Raw genomic sequence first — 22,204 nt, forward strand, 5'->3', positions numbered from 1 at the left:
TGCCTGTGGAATTAGAGAAGGAGAGGTTTGTACTTCTGTAGAAAAATGCTCTGACAGCAATTGCTCTGTTCCAGCTCCATACATCCTCACCACCTCGGCAGGGCTGCATCTTGTGTCTTCCAGCTCTCCCTCATTGCTCACCTGTGGCACTGAAACACCCGGCACATGAATCGGCCTTTTTACTTTCTTGGTAGGCCAGATTGTTAGTGACATTGAGAAACTTGTAGGAAAGAGACTGATATTAATGAGCAGCTGTTCCAGAATGTGGACTTCCTTTTTTTTTTTTTTTGGTCAGTGGTAGCCAAATTGGCTATAGGTTTTAATGGTAATTTTGTAAATCCAGGCGTGTCACTGGCTGGGAGGCTGTGTGGAGGGAGCACTGTGGCATCAGTCACAAGTCTACAGATGTTTAGTACCCTGGGATGAAAACAATTCTCTGTTCTGTTGATGAGGGGAAAAACAGATACTAGAAAATCAGCAACTTAATGGCAACTGGTCCCATTTTTACCTTAAAAATGGAAATTTATAAAATTCAGGATGTTTAAGGAACATTTCTTTCTAATGCTGTTTCTCTTTTGAGGCTTACATATAATGTTTTCATTAGTATGTTTTTAATATTTTTAAATTAGTACCCTAAAAGCAGAACTTCTTCGTAACTAAGAGTTACTTCAGATAATTTAGTCTAGGTTATTTGCCATGTTAATTCATTAGCTTACGTACCTTTTTCCTGAAAGTATTTATGCTAATGATGAAGTCTAATACAGTGGAGATTGAGCTTTCAAATTTCATTCATGTGTCTTGTGAATTAGGACAACAGAAATTTCAATATTAAATATAAAAATTTGAGATTATTACATGATAGTGCCTTCCTTATAGAATTTTTCAGTTGTGTCTGTAGTGTCTGTGCGATGTCTAAAAGGTCACAAACAAATACACTTTTAGCTGAATGTGAATTCACATCTTAACCAGCTCATTGTGTAATTTTAGCAAACTTTGATTTGAAGGATACCTTGCAACTTTGAAATGTACTCACTTAACTACTTTGCAAAACCAGTCATTCCATCTATGCCCTAAAGAAAAGCCAGTTTAGACAGAAAATCCTGGAGAATGAGTATTTTAAACCCCCCCACCTTTCTCTGTAACAGTATTGCAGTGTGCAGTGTGTAACAGGTAATACTGTTTTACTAAAATGTGCCTGTTTAAGCTATTTGATTATGATAAATTCCTAGTTTCTAAGACAATTGCAAGAAACTAAGCAAGTATGAATGTGTGGGGTTTATTTAAATATACACATGGCATTCTGCAGTGATACTTCTAATGCCACATCTTGTTCAAATATGTTGTCTTTGCCAAGGATAGCAACATGATGAATACAAATCCTTCCAAAAAATTTACAAAGCATTTTACATCTCTTAAGAGGGCTAGACCATTTTTCATTATATTTTACAGATATTAGCACTTAATGTACTTTAGAGGGTCAAAATAATCTTTTTGCTTAGCATCTCTCACCTGCAAATATGGCAAGGACTTTTTATTTACTTTGATACTTCTATAAACTATGCAGAATTTTTAAAATAAAATGTAATATATTTTATAAGCTAATAAGACAAAATGGCTAATTAAAGGTTTCTATCATGCATTACTATAACTTGCAAACATGGAGACATTTTGGTAATCTATTCTTACTAAAGATGTGAATGTTTAATGTACTTTCACTGTTTCTACTTTGGTAGTCCAATGGGAACTCAGTAATGACATTTTGTCATGTCAAACTGTGAACATAAAAAATTTGTACTGTACAGTCCTCATACTATATTTAGTATATTTAGTATATTTAGTGCACAGTGCATACGTATTATACTTGTTAATAAAACACTCAGAATGTTGTTTGTGGTCATGTTGTCACATGCTGGATGGCAAAGAGCAGTGATGCTGGGGTCAGAGACAGGCCTGGAGGAGACCCCAGTGGCTCTGGGTGTTTGGGTGGCCCTTCTGCCACCTCCCCTGTGTGCCTGCCCCACACAGGGCCCAGGACAGCAGCACAAGGAATTTGTGCTGGAGGAGCTGTGTCCTGCAGCACACTCAGTGGCAAGCTCATAAAAATGTTTTACTCACCTCTAATTAGGTCATTCTAATTAGGGCATTCTAATTAGCCCATAGGCAGGTGTGGAGCACCAAACACGTGAGTTTGCCTTTTTTAATCACTCACAAGGTGACTGACTGGGCCTGCTCCCCACAGCCTCTCCCAGAGCGGGGTGCCAGAGGCTGCTGACATATCACCACGTGAGTCCTGCACACCTCCAGACACACCTGCAGGCTGTGCTGAGAAAACATGATGAGGATGATGATGGTGATGATGAAGAATGGGGTTTTATTTCTTCGTACCTTATCAGATGCCTAAGAAGAGCCTGGCTGAATTCACAATGCATCTCTAACATTTCCCATTTCTGCTGAGGTATTTGCATCAGGTTGTTGGTCTCTCTCTGCCTGGGATCCTGCAGATCAGCCTGGTGAGCACCTGTGCCATGTCATGGTGATGTACAGAAGGGAAAGCAGGTACAGCAGAAATGAGGCACAAAAAATAAAAGCCTGCAAACAGCATTCAGAAAATGAGTAAAATTACTGCCTTGTATTTTTTGGCCTCCTGCACATTGCAAAGCCAGAGACAGCTCATTATCATGCTGTTGATTTCTAAGATTCAGGAGGAGGTACCAATGGCAGGGGGAGCCACGGCCACTGAGCCACCGTGGCAGCTGTCACGGGAAGAACTTGTCCTGACCTGTCCTCCCGAGCCCGCACACAGCAAGAAGCAACTCCAGCTGCTGGCTGATGAGATTCATCTCTGTTTTCCTGTGAGTCAAAAAGTATTGCATACGTTCTAGACCGAGTGATCACTTTCAGGCAGCAGTGATAATTTCATCGGCCACTGGGTGTCCCTCTTAGTCTGAGAAAAAGGCACAATTGAAGTTGATGCGATTGTCATTTAAGATAATAATTTTCTCGTGCTTGAGAAATTAAGCTGATCCCTCTGTCTTATTTGCTATCACTGAGCTCAATCCTGTCATACACAGAAATCTGCTCAAGGATTTAAAACTGATCTCTCTGTCTTTACTGCGATTTTTAGTCATAAAAATGCTTTAAATGTATCCTTTACAATTAAAACTCTGGTCTGGCTGAACACTAACTAAGCCAACACAATGTTGCTTGATGAGAAATACTGTCAAATGCTTACTTAGAGAAGAAAACCAACCAACACACCAAACCATGGCAAAATGAGTGTGCTTTATCAAAGGAACTCAGTAGTGTATTTTAAGAAGCTGTAGTGTAGGGTATGTACATAACCAAAATATTTTGCATCTGCGTGACAGATCTGTGAGGTGGGAAGGACAGAGTATAAAGGGCTCTTACAGCATTAATATTCCAAGACAATATACATGGCAGACTTGAGAAACTATTTCTTTCACACCCACCTAAAACTTACATTTCAGAACAGTCTTAAAGGTGAGGGAGTCCTCACAGCCCAGTCTGTAATTATTTAGGACATAACCCCCAGTTTGCTGATGCATTAAATTTCCAGAGACCAGAAAGCCTGAATTAAGACTTTTTACTTCCTCTTTTTTTGCCTAGTAAACAGGATAGACTATGTGCCTTTTAGCCCACTAGCACTACGTGTGACTGCTAATCACGTCAGGCTGTAATGCCTGCGAGGGGGAGAAGGCTTTCGGGAAGAAGGGTCACAGGATTTCTTGATAGCATTCCCCACTTAAAAATGTGTCAAGTCCTGGAGAGGTAAAATCGTGAAATCATAAAATCATAGAATCATAAAATAGTTTGGGTTGGAAGGGACTTCTAAAGGTCATCTAGTCCAACTCCCTGCCATGAGCAGGGACATCTTCAACTAGATCAGATCACTCAGAGCCCTTCCCAACCTGACCTTCAATGTTTCCAGGGATGGGACATCCACAATTTCTTTGGGCTATCCCTTCCAGTGTTATAAAAAATTATTACCTATTTCCAACCTAAATCAGCCCTCTTTTAGTTTATAATCAGTACCTCTTGTCTTACCACAACAGGTCCCGCTGAAAATCTGTTCTCATCTTTCTTATAAGCCCTGTTTAACTACTGAAAAGCCTCAACAAGATCTCCATGGAGTCTTCTCTTCTCCAGGCTGAACAACCCCAGCTCTCTCAGTCTGTCCTAATAGGAGAGGTGTTCTGCCCTTCTGATCATCTTTGTGGCCTCCTCTGGACTCACTCCAACTGGACTGACTCCACATTCTTCTTACGCTGGGGATCAGAGCTGGCTGCAGCATTGCAGGTGGGGTCTCACCAGAGCAGAGCAGAGGGGCAGAATCCCCTCCCTCCCCTGCTGCCCATGGGGCTCTGGATGCAGCCCAGGACACCTTTGGCTCTCTGGGCTGTGAGTGCCCATGGCTGGGTCATGTCCAGCCTCTCATCCAGCAGCCTCCCTAATCCCTACTAAATCTTGATTTCTGGGTAAGGCTTTAACATGGTCTCCCACAACATCCTCCTCTAAACTGGAGAGATACAGATTTAACGAGTGGAAAAAATTGAGTAATTAAGATTTAGTAGGGATTTTTAGCTCTTCTTTCCAAAGCTCAGGAGCCAGGCACCTGGCATCCTGCTGCCATCCTACCCACTTAACCTGAACTGGTAGGTGGGTGCCAGCAGGACACTAGGAAGCTCTGCCAGAGCTTCAATTTCACTGTTTCATCCAGCTACCACACCTGGTGTGTGCTTGGTGAGCCACCTCAGTGAGTGTTAAGGATCACATTCTCTTACCAGTTTGATCACCTCATGTGCTGCCCACAGTTGTGATCTCAGGACTTTACATTTCCATCAAGCTGTAAGAACAATGGCACAACTCCACATCACCGTTGAAATGACACATGAAATTTAATAACACATAAAGAATTAGATGTTTATTACACTCTCGAATCCAAGCACAGCAAGTTACTAGATGTCTCCTACTAACAAACACCATTAGTTAAATCAGTAAGATTTTAGCAGAGAAGTTATTTCCTAGGGAAAATTACTCTTTTTTCACCTGTGTGATGACCCTCAGCACCTGTTCATTAAATGAGCAAAGTAACAGATTTCAGGGGAAGCCTGGAGATAAAAGTGCTTCACCTCCAAACATCAAGTTTCTAAGTACTAGGAAAGAGAAAAAACACACAGTCCAGTATACCTTGATAGAATCACAGCAGAAAGCAGCAATTTACAATACTATAAAAAGATAATAACTAGAGGTATTAACTGTGAATTTGAAGACAGTGAATAGCAAATTCTATGAACTCATGACTTGGCAGGTATCTATCTCTAGGCAATTGGTAATGTATAATACAGCAAAGGAAGAAGAACATCAAACAAGAATCAATGGATTCAACTTTTCAGCATATACCCCAGAAAGTCTCTCTGTGATGAAAGGAAAGATTTCCAGGAAGGGAAAACAGGCTAAAAGGGTGTGGATACTGTACTCTTAACACCTACTGTACCAATGTACTGGATGGGATTCAAACAAGAGTTTTCTTCTTTGTGTTATTTAACGAAAACCAAGAAAGCAGATCCTTACAATCTTAATGTCACAACATTCACATCAGAACAAAGATTAAATGTATGCCTTGGCAGCCTGATTTCACTAAACAAACAACTATTCTTACTACTTTCAAATATAGCTTTCAATGGGAAAAGTCAAAAATAAATGCAACCTGAAAATAAGGTAAATCATTATGAAAATTTCTCTCTCATTCTCTTTGTTGATGATGGGCAACTACAGAGGACTTCTGACTACGTGGATGGCTTGAATAAGCAATAGCAATTTCTATATGTTCCACATTTCACAATGAACAGGGAATATTGTAAGAAAACAGAAAAAAAATATATTAACAGAGTTTAATGCAAAAAAGTCAAGTCAGTTATTCACATACTTATATTACTAGTACGTGTAACATCACTCTCCTACTCATTTGCTTCACTGGATATTGGCAGGTTAATGCTAATGGCTGCCCTGAGGTTAGCCCAGAATAGGGCGCGCTTGCTCCTCTCCTTCGGCCACTCCATGTAGGTGCGCTTTGCCATGAGAGCTTTCAGCTTGTGATACCTGGCAGGGATAAGGTACGGAGGGATGGGCTCCAGTAAAATGAGGATTAAGCTGTTGGAATTCTCACTGAACAACTTGTGATGGGCAAAGTACAGCTCATAGTGACACCACTCACTCTGCACAAAGTTGGGAGACAACACAAAGATCGACCTGTAGCTCTTCTCAATGCAGTTAATGATGTTCTCCACAATGCTCTTGCCGGGGATAAAGTTTCTCTCGTGCTGGCACAGTTGCACGCGCACCCCCCCTCTCCAGGTTCGGGATCAGCTCGTTCTTCACCCACGGCGAATCGCGCTCGCTGTAGGAAATGAATGCGTGGAATTGCAGAACGGCCTCCTGATCTGCGGGGCGGTTGTGCCAAGCTCTGCGCTTCGTCTGAGTCCACTGCCACGTCATCCGCACGTACCACGGCACATCCAGGTAGATGCACAGGAAGGCCACCACAGCCACCAGCAGCAGCGTCAGCAGCAGAGCTGTCACCAGCAGCAGCGTCGTGTTGCAAGCCAGCGGGCTCAGGTGGAAGTCCTTGAGCTCTGTCCCTCGCAAGCCCTCTGGGTACTCGCACACGTAGGCTGCCGGCCAGCCAAACAGCTTCCCCCCCGAGCGCCTCTCCAGCCGGATAAAGGCTTGCAGCTCACAGGAACACTTGAACGGGTTGTGCCCGGCCTGCAGCTCCCTGACCCTCGGGCAGCTCTGGAAGAAGTCAGCAGATGGGGTGAGGATGGAATTCATCTCCACGTTCAGGAACTGCAGGGACGTGAAGCCGCTGCAGCCCGGCAGGTCGGCCAGCCTGTTCGATGCCAGGTTCAGCTCCTCCAAGGATTTCAGCTCCGCCACCCTGCTGGGGACATGGCTGATCTGATTGTTGTGTAGGCTGAGTTTTTTGACGTTGACTGGCAAGCACTCAAACACAGCATCCACCAACTGATTGGAGGACAGGTCCAGCTCTGCCAGAGACTCGGCCCACTGGCACTGCATGCCGGCTCCGTCGTGGCGCAGCAGGTTGTTGCTCATGTCCAGGTATTTCAGGGACTTCATACGGCTCGTCATGAAGCTTACTTTGAGAAGGCTCTCAAATTTATTCTTCTGCAAAATAAGTAATTTAAGATCCCCAAGAGTGCCACAATTCTGGAACAACTCATCTGTCAGGGCATTGTGTGAAAAATTTAAATACTGAAATGAGCTTGTCCTGTTGGGGCAAAGCATGTGTGGCATATATGCATCAGCTATTGTCAAATTGGCGATATTCATCTCTGAAAACTGTCTGTATAGAATCTCCTGGTTGAAATAATAAACCTTATTACGAACATGCTCCAAAGTTAATGCTTTCATGGAGCCTTCCAAAGAGATTAATTTTTCCACAGAGCTTAATAGGGGTAGAAATGCATATTCAGTCAGCTCCTCCAGTGGTCCCCTAAAAGTCAAATTTCTCACAATCAAATGTTCCACAGGTGAATACCAAATAAGCATGAAAATTTGCAGGATGATAGCCCATTGTAAATCCACAGCATCAAGTATGAGAGTTGTTGTCTTGATTTTCTTCAGAAGCATTAAAGATGGAGAGGGAAAATCTTTGTAACTCAAGGTATATCTTAAGTTAACTATTTTTAAGTTTTCTGAAGTGCTCATTCCATCATACAGGAGGGAAAAAATGAAGTTTTGGTTTGCTGCAAAAGCAATGTGGAGGTTCCTTGTAGTCAAGACTGTCAGACTATGAGGCTCATACAGCGAAAAGTTTCCCAAGTTCAGGAAGACAGTGTGCAGCTGCAAATGTTTGATATACCTGAAGTCTGACGTTCGTATCATCGTAGCACTTAACCCAAGGTACTCCAAATGAAACATGTTCCCAAATTCCTGACAGATGGGCAGGGCAGTAAACTTATTGAAAGAAAGATCTAAATGTCTAAGATATGCAAGAGTTAGGCAGGAAACTTTTGAAATGTTATTATGAGATAAATCTAAGTATTCTAAATTTTCATTAAAAATGAAGACACTAAAGTCAAACACTGCAATTAGATTATGAGAAAGATTTAATACTTGAAGGTCAGAAAGATTAATAAATTCTGAAATAGTAAGTCCAGAGATCCTATTATGTGATAAATCTAATACTTGAGTACAGACTGGAATGTTTTTTGGAACATTAGTTAGCAAACTGCTTGAATAATTTGCAATAAATTCAGCTTCTACAGTAGGCTGAATATTATTCCATAGCGTGAATGTAAAGATACAAGTTAAGACATAGATATTTATGAGGGATCTCATTATGTTATCCAGCTTTATCTTGGTTTTTTACAGAAACACAGAAGCATATCTTTGTTTTCTGTTCAATATGTCCCACTGATGAGTCCAGCCCTACAGAAAAAAATACATTACATTAATGAAGCTGTTGAATGGTTGAAGTTGCTTTTATATTGTGAAAATAAGCTTCAATATAAAATCTATGTAATAAAAAAATATTTTTATATACTCCTGTTTTCAGTTCTTACCAATCATCCTCACTCCCCTTCTTTAACTCTACTTACTGACTCGGTCAAATATAAATTAATTCTCTTATAGTGGGTGGGATGCCACTAGTATGTTACAAACACATAGATGTTAAGAAATACAAATTTCTTAACAATCATGAAAAAATACAAACCTGGTACAAACCAACACCAATACATTTATGAGAACAAACATCAAAAGAAAGGAGAACATCCATCTGCTGTTTCTATACATCCCAAGTTCACACAAATTTGGGAACAAAACTCCAATAAAACCACCCCCACAGGAGCTGGTGCAAAAACAACCTCTTCACTCAAAAGATATTCTTCACACCCAAAAGACCCTAGGCATTGCCATGCACCCTCTCAGGGTCAGATTATCAGCTTTGTCCTTGCTGTAGCACAAAGATATAAGAGTCCATTTTTAGAATAAGCCAAGAATTCTGAGGAATTATACTGTCCATTGTATTGGGTTTGCATGGCAAGGTTTTGGTAGCAGGGGAATACAGGTCTGGTTTCTGTGAGAAGCTGCCAAAGGCTTCCTCTGTGTTCCACAGAGCTGGATTCAAGGCCAAGCTCATCCACAACTTTAGGAGTGCCTCTGGTATGACACGGTGAAGAAGGGAGGAAAGCCCTGGGAACAGCAACTGCATGAAACACAAACAACTCATAAACAGTTTCAGAAGACAAACATCCCCAGTTTTATCTTCTGTTTTGATTTTTTTTCTGTTAAAAAGATCTAAAACCCCAAAGTTTTAAAAATCTGTCCCTGTGTAATCTTTTGTTAAATAGAAACAAAAAGCCCTTTTTTTTCAGTTCTAGGTTATAATGTGTGCTAGTCCCTAATAATTTGACTAACTGATGGTTAGTCAAAACTCAGCCTTTCCCATCCAAGTTTCCTATCAGGCTTAACCAATTTTTTTCTTAATTAAGTAAAGCAAAAATACATGCAATAAACATCACCAAATGCATTAAAAGAATAAATCACTGAAGTATTTCTACCTCTATTGAATGCAGTAGAGAGGCCAAATTACACCTTCAGAAAGTTGTACCAGGATATCTGAGGACACAAAAGAAGTGAAGCTGGGATGATTGGTCAAAGTACAGTATCAATTGCAAGAAAAAACAAGACAAGGAAATCTGACCCAGTTCCTTCAAAGTGCAGTTGGCTTTATTCTTCAGAGTCCAGGCTAATAAAAAAATGTAACTCTTGAATCAAACAAACTTTGATCTAGAACTACCCGGAGGAAGTTCCTCCTGGGCAAAAGGGATGTCAGTAATAAAATAAGAAATGTTCTGAAAGGAGAAAAAACCAGAAATATATTCTCTGTATGCATTCCAGCGCCAGATGAGATTTAATTTACTGTACATGCTATGCTAGATACTCCAACAAGAGAAAAGCCACACTCTATAGCCCTGCAGAGTGCTACAGTCAAAGAGAAAAGCAAATACATCCAGAAAAGCAATAATAAGGATCAAGGGTTACCCCTCCAATGCTGTTTCAGAATGGTATTAAATTAGAGTTGGCTGAGAATTAAAACTGCCATACCAAATGATTTTTCTCCCTTTCCTCTTTGCTGAAATTCAGACGAGTGTTTTCACTGAAACTTCAAAATGCAAGAGTATCTTCCAACATAAAAGAAACACCAGCACCTGAGATTTGATGAAGTCTAAGATATACATACATCAAATAGAAAATTATTATAAATAATGAAGCAAATATAACCCACCTTTTGTGCACGGAATTCATCTTCAAGCTGAAGAACCAGCACAAGTCCTCTGCACACTTGTTTGGTATGCTCAAAATAGAATTTCAACATATGTAATCTTCAGGATGGAGAATCTCACATGAGATGCTAATTCCTCAATAATTACCTACCTCAGGAAGCAAAAAACCAGGTCTTTTTTAAACCAGATATACAATTCTAAGAACTAATGAAACCTCCTTACAATGCAGGTATTAAGAGCACAACGAAAGGAAACTTTTACCAGTTCAGACTAAAAATACATTTACTCCTGTAATATTTACATAACCAGCTGGTTTAGGAGGAAATAAACCTATCTGTAGTATAGAATATTTCTCTTGGCAAGACTGTTCAATTAATTCTGCATTTCTAATTTCAAGTCTGCTTCTGATGTTACACAGATGTTCTAGAAATCCGTCAACTGCATCTCCTCTTCACACACAGAAAAGAGGAAGCAGAACCCTCACTGCCAACTTTTGTTCATATCAAGATCTCTTGCAGAGCTCTACCCTACCAAATTTTTTTGCTCATCAAGGAGAATAATTACTGTAATCCACTGATGGATGACAGAAGTTTATATCTCCAAAGGCAGTAACAGGGCAAACTGGCACAGTTAAAAACCTTTATAGGCCAATCCTCTTTACACTAGAATGGTTATCAAGGATACCTCACATTGTGGCTTCCTCCAAAAAATTATAAAAATTAACAGTTGAATATTCCCTATGACAAGACAGCTGTAATGAAGCCACAAAGAGTACGACACAATACAGGGCAATCTGGGGCTGAAGGATGTCACGGTTGAGCCAGAAATGACACAAATTCACTCGAAGGCAGGAGAAGTGCATTTAATATGAAAAATCCTCTCTTTTATAGACAGATTTGACACATTTTACTTGATTGGCTTTCTCACAAACAGTCCTTGAGAAGAACAGAAAAACAGAGTAGAAAAACACCACCTGCAGGCTGTTTATACTAACAAGTTATCATCGTTTCTATGACTCCCTAAAAAGTCTCACAAGTCCACTGTGAGAAAACAAAACCCATTTGCTTGCTCTCTGACCAGGCTGTTGCATCCACAGAAGGAATCCAAGAAAGCAGCCATTAATATTGTGAACAGGGACATGAGCCTGGGAGAAAATCAACATCTGTGACCCAAGATAAGACCAGGGATCATGAATGTTTCTCAATAAAGCAGCAAGAGTGTTTGCCAGCTGATACCATCTAGACTCCAAGTTAAAAAAGATGCTCCTATTGGTAGGCATTAATCCATGATACTGAATAGAGTAAGGCACTTGTTGACTGAACAATGATATCACAATTAGCCAAAACAGTGGCAGCTTTACTTCGAATATAATGCCTAGAAAAAATTTGATGCATGGATAAAATCAAATATGCCATCACCTTTCATCAGAACTGACTGTAGTGCACACACAACTATTGAAACCACCTTTGAGTTTTAGTATGTTTAATTTTTTTACCACCTTTCTTTATGAAGCTTTAAAATACATTCAAATAAACAGTTTGCTCTAAAGAAAAATTTGTGGATAGTTAAAATAAAACTCATACTCCTGAATACCTCTGTTAAACCATTAGGAACCTTGCATAATTTATTTTTATTAACCAATTCACCAAAGTTTTGTTTGGGGCTGGTTTCAGTTTACTGATTCAGTCATTTTTCATGACAGGCAAAAACTAAAAGCAATGTATTTCTTTCCATGCATCTCGAAATGTACCAGCTACATACCATCTTTTCCATAGTCAGTTCACATATGTTCATACAGATACCTTGTTCCATTTCAGAATTTTACACTGCTGGGGTTTTTTTGCAGTTTTTGCATCAGTGTTCACAAAAAGACATTTCACACTTCTGCCTGTGTGTCATCATTATTTACCCAGAGAGGAACCAGAACCCTTGGCCAGGTATGAAAAGCTATTCAGGACCAGCACCATGCCAAAAGTGAGAAGAATCTCTCTGACAAGAATTGCAGAAGGGAACTTGACATGCGCAAGACATGGGGTTAAAGCACAGTCACAGCAGATGAACTCATCAAAGCACTCATGACAAGTTAATACAATAATTAAAGGTTTGCAAGGTTGGTGTTTGGTCACATCAAGGACTTTAACTGTAATTGTCATTGTCACCTATATGTTGAGTAGGTGAAAAAAAGGGCTAAATTCCACCACAAGTCAAAGTGGGCAGATACTGTATCACATTTATGCTCAAGTCAATTTTGCTTTGGTATAAATAGACACAAGGATCAAAGCTGTGGAAATCAAACTTGTAACCCTTGCAAAACACACAATTTTCTCACTTATTGATTATAAATACTGTTTTCTCTTGACAAAACAGTGACTACAAATGAGCATTATAGTCAATCTCAGCAAGTATTTCCAAAAGAAAAAACAGACTAACCAAAGCCTTGAGTAAAAACATAGGTTTCACAGAGGTTTTGAACCTTCCTCTCGGCAGAATCTCCCAGTCCCATTATTTTCCCCTGGGTGCCTTTCCTTCCTCTAACTCTTTGCAGCTAAAGTTCAGTGAAGATGTTTTGTAACATTTCTAAAGCTAAAGAAAGGCTGAGCTCTCAGCGGGCAACTTACATTGTGTCAAGTCTGCCTGTCTGACAGTTTCCTTTACACTATACAATACTTAAATACACATAAAAACATTTCCGCTTTTACTCTTGAATTTCATTCTGCACATTTTTTATGTTTCAGAGAGTGTTTAACTCCCATGTTATCAGTTTGGCATGTTGATATTTTTATGTATGTAAAAATAGCATTCCTGCTAGTCACCAAGATGACTAATCAAATGCCAGGAATCTGCTCTGATACAGTATCTGATATCAGAACACATTTACACACTCCCTTTTCCTGATAACTGGAGTGCAGCAGCAGTTACACATTTCAGTGCAGCACCAAATGCAGGCACACATCACCAGGCTGCTCAGAAAAGGTCAGTCCCTTTCTAAACTGTGCAGATAAACTGACTCACATGCTGTGAGGCTATGTATGGCCCCATGAACATGGAAAAATCTCTTCATGGACTAAAGCTGGTTTTATAGAAAGGGTTGAGAGGATGACAGACAGATAATTGTTTGAAATATTCTAATAACACTTGAGAAACTCATTCTTTCTTGTGGAATCACAGAAATTAGCTCTAATAATTCATTGCACGTTTAGCTGTTTAATCAATTATTTGGCACATATGGAAAAAGATAATAGTATGTGGGCTTCTGGCTCCAAAGTACAAGTTTTAATTGATGCCCGTGCTCATTAAAAGCTACCCTTTCCAATTTATTCACTCAAGGATTTTGGAATCCAGAAACTGTAATACCATACAACTGTAATTATATACTTCTGCTTATCATAACATCAGCTACATTCCCTGAGGTCACATAGTTCCAGGTTCTTTCATAAGTGGCAAACAAACCTTGCTTGTCTTGTTAAAACCTTCCACTCCTTAATTTCTGGTAATGGCTATGGCTCCCACATGAGTAACAGGAAGGTTTCTTGGAAACATTCTGACTTTCAGAGCGTTTTTCTGTCTTCCAGCCAACAGAAGAAGCCAGATGAGTTCTAAAGGTTACACACAAGGGGATGTTAATTGTATCACAGAGGTTTCAAGAGTTACTGGCCTAAAACTCTGAGGCTTGTGAAGAACATTTTCAAGCAAGGTAGCACATAATCCAGCTGTCCATGGTTGTGAGAAAGGGATAGGCAAAACAAGCTGTCCGATCATCTTCAGTTTTCACACTGAAGCAGCAGCGGGAGGGGAAGGAGGAAGCAGAGAAAACATTTATTTCCACAGTTCTGAATGAAATGTCTGCAATTTGATAACAAGTGTGCTATACTAATTTTGAGGGTAAGTGGGATGAGAGAGCTAAAGGTGTTAAATTTGACTTTTCTTCTACAGGTCATAAACAGTCACTCACAGTTCAAGGCTTCAGGTCAAGAAATCTCAGCCTGCTTAAACCTCAGGCAAAAAGAAGCATCAAAATCAAAACCTTTTGCTAGTAATGGAAGACAGAAATTAGATAAAATGTAGACATCCTATACTACATGAGGATTTCATCATAACATCCTTTTTTCTCTCATATACATGTTGAAAAACATTTTTGAAGGGAAACTTCCTGCTTGATGGTCATCTGGTTCTGGTGTTTCAAACAAACTTCCCCTGTTGGGGCAAAGAGGAAGTTTGCTGTCATCATCTTCAGCAGTTGTGAAAGTTTGCCTGAGCCCAGTCATGCTTTCCTCAAGCTAAAACAGTATAAGTACAGACAGAGGGGCCTGCTATGTTTCTGTAAAGGAAAAGCAAATATTGTAAATGTAGTTTGTTTTTCTAACTCAGTGAATAAACCATTAAATTACCTGCTGTCTCAAGACCTGGGAAATTTTTTCAGGCTTTGAATGGTTATTGACATTCTGGCCAGAAGTCATAGCCATGCTACAAGAGATACTGTTTCAGCAGAAAAGGACAGATTCTTTTAATAATAAGCATAAAGTAAGATATATGCATGAGAAGACAAAAAGTAGAAAGCTAGGGAGAAAAAAGCATGATTTAGAGATGTCAGGAGATTGTCAAAACATAGACAATATGATGAAGGCAGCTCTGTTACTGCAGATGGCCTCCCACCCCCTCTGGTCAAAGTATCTCTCAGGATCAAAATGGTACCAGGACCATGGTATGAGACCCATGGTCTTATAGCTCTGTGCTTCTCCCTTGCTGTAATGCTAAGCTAAAAAATGAAGTACCTCACCTTTTTTTTCCTTAAGAAAAAAACCCCAAAACTTCTCTTCCTTGCTCAATCCTTATTTTTGGCAAGTTCAAAGTTCACAAACTGTGTCTGGGTCCTATTCTTTTATCCACCAAACCCGAGCAAAGACTAATTGGCAGCCATTATGAGCTCTGGACTTCAGGCACCTTCTCAGTATCCTTAATTTTCTTTCACATGAACCAATTTTAGAAAAAAAATCTCCTTTGACAAAGCTGTATATATTTTGTGATTAAAGCAGCTCTGCAAACTATCCAACAGCTGAAATACTCTTCCACATGACTACACTAAACTGCTCCAGATTTTATTCTGCTGAGAAAAACTCACTATAATATTCAAGTCGTATTTCAACATCCATATACAAATTCATTTGCAATTTGCTATCTCAAGAGATTTGCCATAAGATGAATTGAATTTTGACTACAGTTAGGAGGCAACACAAAGACGAGTTGGAAACAAGATTGTGTAATAAAAAGTTAAACACATTTACAATGAATGGAAATCATATTTATTATTTCACTAAGAAAAAACAGATGAAACTCCATTAGAAAGATGCTTAATCTGTTTCCTCATATGAGTTTTCATCAGCTTTTGGCAGGTTAATGCTAATGGCTGCCCTGAGGTTAGCCCAGAATAGGGCGCGCTTGCTCCTCTCCTTCGGCCACTCCATGTAGGTGCGCTTTGCCATGAGAGCTTTCAGCTTGTGATACCTGGCAGGGATAAGGTACGGAGGGATGGGCTCCAGTAAAATGAGGATTAAGCTGTTGGAATTCTCACTGAACAACTTGTGATGGGCAAAGTACAGCTCATAGTGACACCACTCACTCTGCACAAAGTTGGGAGACAACACAAAGATCGACCTGTAGCTCTTCTCAATGCAGTTAATGATGTTCTCCACAATGCTCTTGCCGGGGATAAAGTTTCTCTCGTGCTGGCACAGTTGCACGCAGCCCTCCCCCCTCTCCAGGTTCGGGATCAGCTCGTTCTTCACCCACGGCGAATCGCGCTCGCTGTAGGAAATGAATGCGTGGAATTGCAGAACGGCCTCCTGATCTGCGGGGCGGTTGTGCCAAGCTCTGCGCTTCGTCTGAGTCCACTGCCACGTCATCCGCACGTACCACGGCACATCCAGGTAGATGCACAGGAAGGCCACCACAGCCACCAGCAGCAGCGTCAGCAGCAGAGCTGTCACCAGCAGCAGCGTCGTGTTGCAAGCCAGCGGGCTCAGGTGGAAGTCCTTGAGCTCCGTCCCTCGCAAGCCCTCTGGGTACTCGCACACGTAGGCTGCCGGCCAGCCAAACAGCTTCCCCCCCGGGCGCCTCTCCAGCCGGATAAAGGCTTGCAGCTCACAGGAACACTTGAACGGGTTGTGCCCGGCCTGCAGCTCCCTGACCCTCGGGCAGCTCTGGAAGAAGTCAGCAGATGGGGTGAGGATGGAATTCATCTCCACGTTCAGGAACTGCAGGGACGTGAAGCCGCTGCAGCCCGGCAGGTCGGCCAGCCTGTTCGATGCCAGGTTCAGCTCCTCCAAGGATTTCAGCTCCGCCACCCTGCTGGGGACATGGCTGATCTGATTGTTGTGTAGGCTGAGTTTTTTGACGTTGACTGGCAAGCACTCAAACACAGCATCCACCAACTGATTGGAGGACAGGTCCAGCTCTGCCAGAGACTCAGCCCACTGGCACTGCACGCCGGCTCCGTCATGGCGCAGCAGGTTGTTGCTCATGTCCAGGTATTTCAGGGACTTCATACGGCTCGTCATGAAGCTTACTTTGAGAAGGCTCTCAAATTTATTCTTCTGCAAGATTAATGTCTCCAGCTCAAGTAGGTTGTCACATTTTTGAAAAAGAAAATCTGTTAAATCATTCTTTAAAAAATTTAGGTATCTAAAGGGACTCTTATATGAAGGACAAAGCATATGAATCATCTCTGAATCAGCTATTGTCATATCTGCAATATTCATGTCTGCAAATATTCTGTATAGGTCATCCTGTGTGAAGTACATGTCTGTGATTATAATTTTCTTCATTGTCAGTGCTTTCATAGAAGTACCTGAGTAGTCAAAGTCATAACTTTGAACTTGTGACAGCTGTGTTACATTGTTAATATTGAAGTATTCAACAGATGAGTGCCATACAGTCTGAAAAATTGCCATTAGATCATTCCAATTCACTGACACATTTGTCAGTGTCAGATTTTGTAACTTGGATCCTTGTCTGAAATTAGATAATAAAGCTATCAAGCTTTTTACATGTTCATTTCTGATTTCTGACAATGACAGGCTTTCTGTAGTATTTTGTATCACAACCCAATCACCATCAGCTTTGGACGGATGACTCTTTGTATACAGGTGTGGCAGGCTCGTGATTTTTTGGTTAGAATCATCTTCTGGCAAATTGTTAGAAACAGATGTAAAGAGTTCAACTTCCACAGACAGGTTGACATGGTTCCAAAAAGTTAATGCAAACAGACACTTGCACAGAAAAACGTTTCTGAGAAAGTTCGTATTTAGTGTCATACTGTTTTCTCCTTCCTTGCAGGTGCTCAATACTTTTCTTAACTGTCCATCTTTGTTCCAATCCTGTGGAAATTAAAAAAACACAAAACAAAAACCAGATTGTATGATTAAGCAGCTGTGCAGGAACCATCAGAGAGAGAGATTTTTTTAAGATTCCAATTTCTCATTTCTCCATTTGATTAAAAAAGCAATGATTTTCTACAATCATTCAGGAGAGACATTCTTTATTAACAGACCACTGAAATTTTTATTTGGCAAATAAGGTGTATTTAACAAATAATGAGTCAGTATTTTACAAACCATGTCTGATTTCATAGGTGTCCAAAATTTGCTGCTTTCTTACAGAATTACTGCTGTGATACAGTGCATTATGAAGGCTTCCTAAACTGTGTAATAAGCTTTGATTAGAAAGTACAATAATTGGCGTCAACACATCATCCTTTCCTCAGGTTCTCTCTTAAGTGATGTGAACTGGGCTCAGAGACATTATTTTAAAATGGACTTTTGACAGTAACACTTGAACTGAAACACAGGATGGAGGTTCAAAAGCCTGAATCAAAAGCTAAATGTCTTTAGATAGCTGAGACTGGATCATCAGTGCTTCTTTTAACTAGGGAGGGAAACAAGGGTGAGGTAGAATGATCTATATTTATTCCTTGGGAAAGCCCACAGAAGGGCTCACTTCTCGTCTGAGCTTAAGCATTTCCTGAATTTAGACTCTGAAAGTGGGGCGCTCACATCTGGTCTGACAAGTGTACAAAGAGAACACCAGACATACACTGGGAATATTTGCAGGCTACACAAAAATATACACAAAAATAGATGTAGAACTTCTGTACACAAAATTCAGCCCTGATCTAAGGACACTGACCTCAAACATCTCTGTTGTGAAAGAGAGGTTTATTTGAACAGACTTCAAAGGGAAAACATCGTATCTGTGTCTTTGCTTTGGTTTTCCCTATTAGAGGTCACTTTTTCTTTCTGAATGTAGGAGTTTAGGATAGCCAGCCTCCCTTTGTTTAAGTCAGCCATTGAGAATACTGCCTTAAATCTCCTTTTAGCTATTGCATAAACCCATTAGACCGCCCCTCTAAAAGAGGAACTGGTAAGAACTTGGTTAACAATTTTACATGTGTAAATCTTACTTAAAGCTGTTTTCCAGATTTCTAATATCTTTTTATTTCTTCTTCTTTCCCCTTCCCTCCCATTAATTTTAAATCATATTGTCACCTGAAGTTTCCCACGGTACTTTTTAATGACTGCACTGGCCTTCAACTTTCCCTTGATATTGAAGGGGTTAAATTGTGAGTTTGTATTTCTAATGACTCTACAATGAGACAGTAGCTATCACCTGAGAGACTGATTTACAACTTCAAGGACTAAATTCACTGCACCATTAACCATTCCATAAGCTTTCTCAGAATTACTGGGGCAAAATACATGTTCTACTCAATCTAACAAAAACAAACAAACAAACAAAAGTCCACTGAGTTCTTTAGTAAAAAATGCATGAAACTAAGCTTGGAAATCATCTAGAAATAGTGGGGCAATATGGCAAAACTTTTCCAGCCTTTTTCCAAATTCTCATTTGGAAAAATCATATGCATCACAGTCCTCAAAATGCATTTGGGCATATTCAGTCCAGTTCCTCTGATTGTTTGGGCAACTTTACTAATGTGTTTATAATTAACCAAAATACATAGCTTCAAGAGAAAACTGAAAAATAATCTACCTTTAAATCATTATTCCTTCTTTGGATAAAATTTCAGCAATATCCATGCACTAGATGAAAAAAGGATAGGATTCGTCTACATGTGTTTTATTTTCTCTTTTATATATCCTAGCGTTCAGTCAAATTATTTATGAGTACCTTCGAAATTTCTTTAGACTATCATATGAAGCAACACAAGTAAAATCTTTTATAACATATAACCTGTGATTTGGAGGCTAATACTGTAGAAATTATCCTTCATAGTCATATCACTTTTAATTCAGAAGTACCCTCATGTCTTCAAACGTGATAAAAAAATCTTAATCAAGAAAAGCAATCCAGGAGGGCAGGCAAGCCAAGAGCAAGAAAATGTCCTGTTGTTTAAAGAGCAGGGAGACAAAAAACGAGGTTTTAAGAGTTTTTCCAATATAAAACTGGTACAAACTGACTAAACTTCCATATAAGAAATAAACAGAATACATTTAGCTAAGACAGTTCAGTATTAAGACATGCAGTTCGCAGGTTACCAACATAGCAAAAAACTCATGCTACAAACATGCCTTTCACAAGGATGAAACACATGATCAGGTTAGACCCAGCTCCTGAACTCTAGAAAACTGAAGAAAAACTACTGCCATCACTCTGCCCCCCTTAACTATGGGTGTAGTGCTAATAAAAAGAGACTGCTACTTGGACAGGTTTTTTGGATAAGTATTCCGAACACAAGCAACTTCATCATCGTTGCTTACCCATACACTTGAAAGAACATCGTACACTTGCTACAGAAAACAAGGCTCATTTTCAAATAAGATACAGAATATAAAACAATTACAGCTAACTAGCAACAGCACAAAGTCAACAAAATTAAAACTTTTCTCACCACAAATCCCTGCTGTCCGAAAAAGCAGAAACTGTTCTCAGGAAAACAGAAAAAAAAAAAACCTTCCTGTAACTCTATCCTACTGAGTAACAATACTTGGGAACACCCAAATTTTTATATACATGTTTGTGCCATCTACTGACAGCTTGTGAAATGGCATTTGCTTTCCTCCGGATGTATTTCTCACATACAACACTACTGTAATATCCCCACTATTCTATCACTGAACCTTCTGGTTTTATGCTTTGAAATATATTAAACACGAGAAAAATTAATTTTTTTACCACTTTCTACCTTCATTAAATTAATATGAAAATAAGTACTTCTTTTGAATAAGAAATTCAAACACCTTTCTGTCTGAACTTAGTAATGATCGAAGTCTCTATGCATTATTGTAATTTTTTGTCCATTTTGCTATGCCAATTTAGTTGTCAGACTCTTATCAAGGCTGGTTTATAAAAGTACCATTTGTCTTAGTTTAATTTCCATTTAATGGGAATGGAATAATAATCTCTCTCCTACTCCAGCAGTGTTGTCATTGGGTTAAACAGTGAACATGGAAACACTGAGTGGAATTTGGTTTGTTTTCTTTTTTTTTTTTAATTAAAACAGAGCGGTGACTTTGGTACTGAATGCCCAAACACAGGGTAATTGTCCTGGCAAAGACATAAACTAGTCTCTCTTTCTTTCTGTATAATATTGGTCAGAAACTCCACCATAGCTGAGATCTAAATACAGAACTGCCACACTATAACCTACCTTTCTGGGTTAGCATATCATAACACATTCATTATTTAATATTTCAATTATTCAGGAAGCAGAGGAAATAATCTAAAAAATTACTTTTTCACTTTAAGGCTTATTCTGTAGATTATATTTAATTTCTCAGCCTCAAGTGAAAAGAGGTCATCCAGAAATGAAATTGAAAGATAGGACAGGTAGTAAGCAACAGAATATGGAAAATTCACTGCTATAATGCTGATGAGTCCTACAGTTGTACTGTATGATTTCATGCGACCTCTTGGAGTAGCTCTCCTCAGCGGCTCACAATGTGCTGGTTTGCCTCCTGCGTCAAAAGTAACTGCTCTCTTTGGCAGACTAGTGATAGAAATGATGCTGTGTCGCCTTTCACCACTGTAAAGGCCATGCTTCGCTTTAAAATGAGGCGGCAAAAAGAGGAACAGGTATGAGGAATTACACAGAAACAAGAACCACAGGCTGTTTGGAACAGCCTGAAACCCCGTTGCTCCACCAAGTGTTTCACCGACCCCAGGTCAGTAAGTGCTCACTTTGAGGAAGGATTAGACTTTCTAAAAAAAAAAAATATGCCAGCTCAGCAACTAGATTAATTTGGAATTTTTCTCTCAGAGGACGGGTAAGCACCGAACTGGCTCCCAGCGAAGCAGCCACATCACCGAGCTTATCTGAGTCCAGGAAGCGTTTGGAGACAACGCTCTCGGGCACGTGGTGTGATTCTTGGGGTGTCCTGTACAGGGCCAGAAGTTGGACTCGTTGATCCCAATAGGTCCCCTCCAACTCAGCATATTCTATGATTCTATGAAATTCACCCCTTTTCCGCCTCATCGCCGCCGGCCCGGAGGGAAGCGCCGCTGCAGCCGCGCCCGACGCTCCGGCCGGCGCTTCTAGTGGGGTCCCCCGGGCCCCGCCGCGTCCCCCGCGCCGAGAGCCGTGAGGGGCGGGCATGGCGGCCGGGGCGGCTCCCCGCGCTGGGTCAGAGAAGCCTGGAGCCCGGGGACGGCTCGGCAGCTCCGTCGCGCTACCCCTTTACAACATGCAACCAACCGCCTCACACAGCCGGAAGAAGAGCGAGGGACAAAAGCCAGCCCTCCCTCCTCCCTGGGGCCGGCCCGGGCCGCCGGGCCCGCTCTGCCTCCTCCCCCCGCTACTGCCGACGTGGCGGGGCGGGGAAGGGAAGGAGTCGGGGGCGCGCCGGTCGGGGCACTGCTGAGCG

At 40.6% G+C, this 22,204-nt stretch overlaps 3 protein-coding genes across 6 annotated transcripts in view; 1 reads left to right on the forward strand and 2 right to left on the reverse strand.

The window, feature by feature from the left end:
- Window positions 1-5,978: 5,978 nt before the first annotated feature.
- Window positions 5,979-8,382, reverse strand: LOC115903245 (toll-like receptor 6). The gene is given in 2 exon segments (XM_030947559.1): window positions 5,979-6,357; window positions 6,359-8,382. Coding segments are annotated over 2 exon segments (2,403 nt in total).
- A 6,975-nt stretch (window positions 8,383-15,357) lies between these two features.
- Window positions 15,358-22,096, reverse strand: LOC115903380 (toll-like receptor 1). 4 transcript variants are annotated; one of them, XM_030947831.1, is made up of 3 exons: window positions 21,801-22,096; window positions 19,374-19,423; window positions 15,620-17,704 (listed from the first exon to the last, which is right to left on the reverse strand). In XM_030947831.1, exon 3 carries the CDS (start codon window positions 17,639-17,641, stop codon window positions 15,680-15,682), a length of 1,962 nt encoding a protein of 653 aa, XP_030803691.1. In that variant the 5' UTR covers window positions 17,642-17,704; window positions 19,374-19,423; window positions 21,801-22,096; the 3' UTR covers window positions 15,620-15,679. The 4 variants fall into 4 exon arrangements, with proteins under 4 accessions (XP_030803693.1, XP_030803692.1, XP_030803690.1 ...); XM_030947833.1 differs by lacking the exon at window positions 19,374-19,423 and having other exon boundaries at window positions 15,358-17,704; XM_030947832.1 differs by lacking the exon at window positions 19,374-19,423 and having other exon boundaries at window positions 15,358-17,704; window positions 21,251-22,096.
- Window positions 21,905-22,204, forward strand: part of FAM114A1 (family with sequence similarity 114 member A1) — a 29,565-nt gene continuing 29,265 nt past the window's right edge. Inside the window, exon 1 of the mRNA XM_030947834.1 lies at window positions 21,905-22,204. The gene's annotated coding sequence lies outside the window, so the exon portion shown is untranslated.

The sequence above is a fragment of the Camarhynchus parvulus genome, chromosome 4 (assembly GCF_901933205.1).
Source record: "Camarhynchus parvulus chromosome 4, STF_HiC, whole genome shotgun sequence".
NCBI lineage: Eukaryota > Metazoa > Chordata > Aves > Passeriformes > Thraupidae > Camarhynchus > Camarhynchus parvulus.

Bases quoted from the DNA above. Each gene is read 5' to 3' on its own strand.
- LOC115903380 (XM_030947833.1), bottom strand. From the start codon at position 17,641: ATGACACTAAATACGAACTTTCTCAGAAACGTTTTTCTGTGCAAGTGT.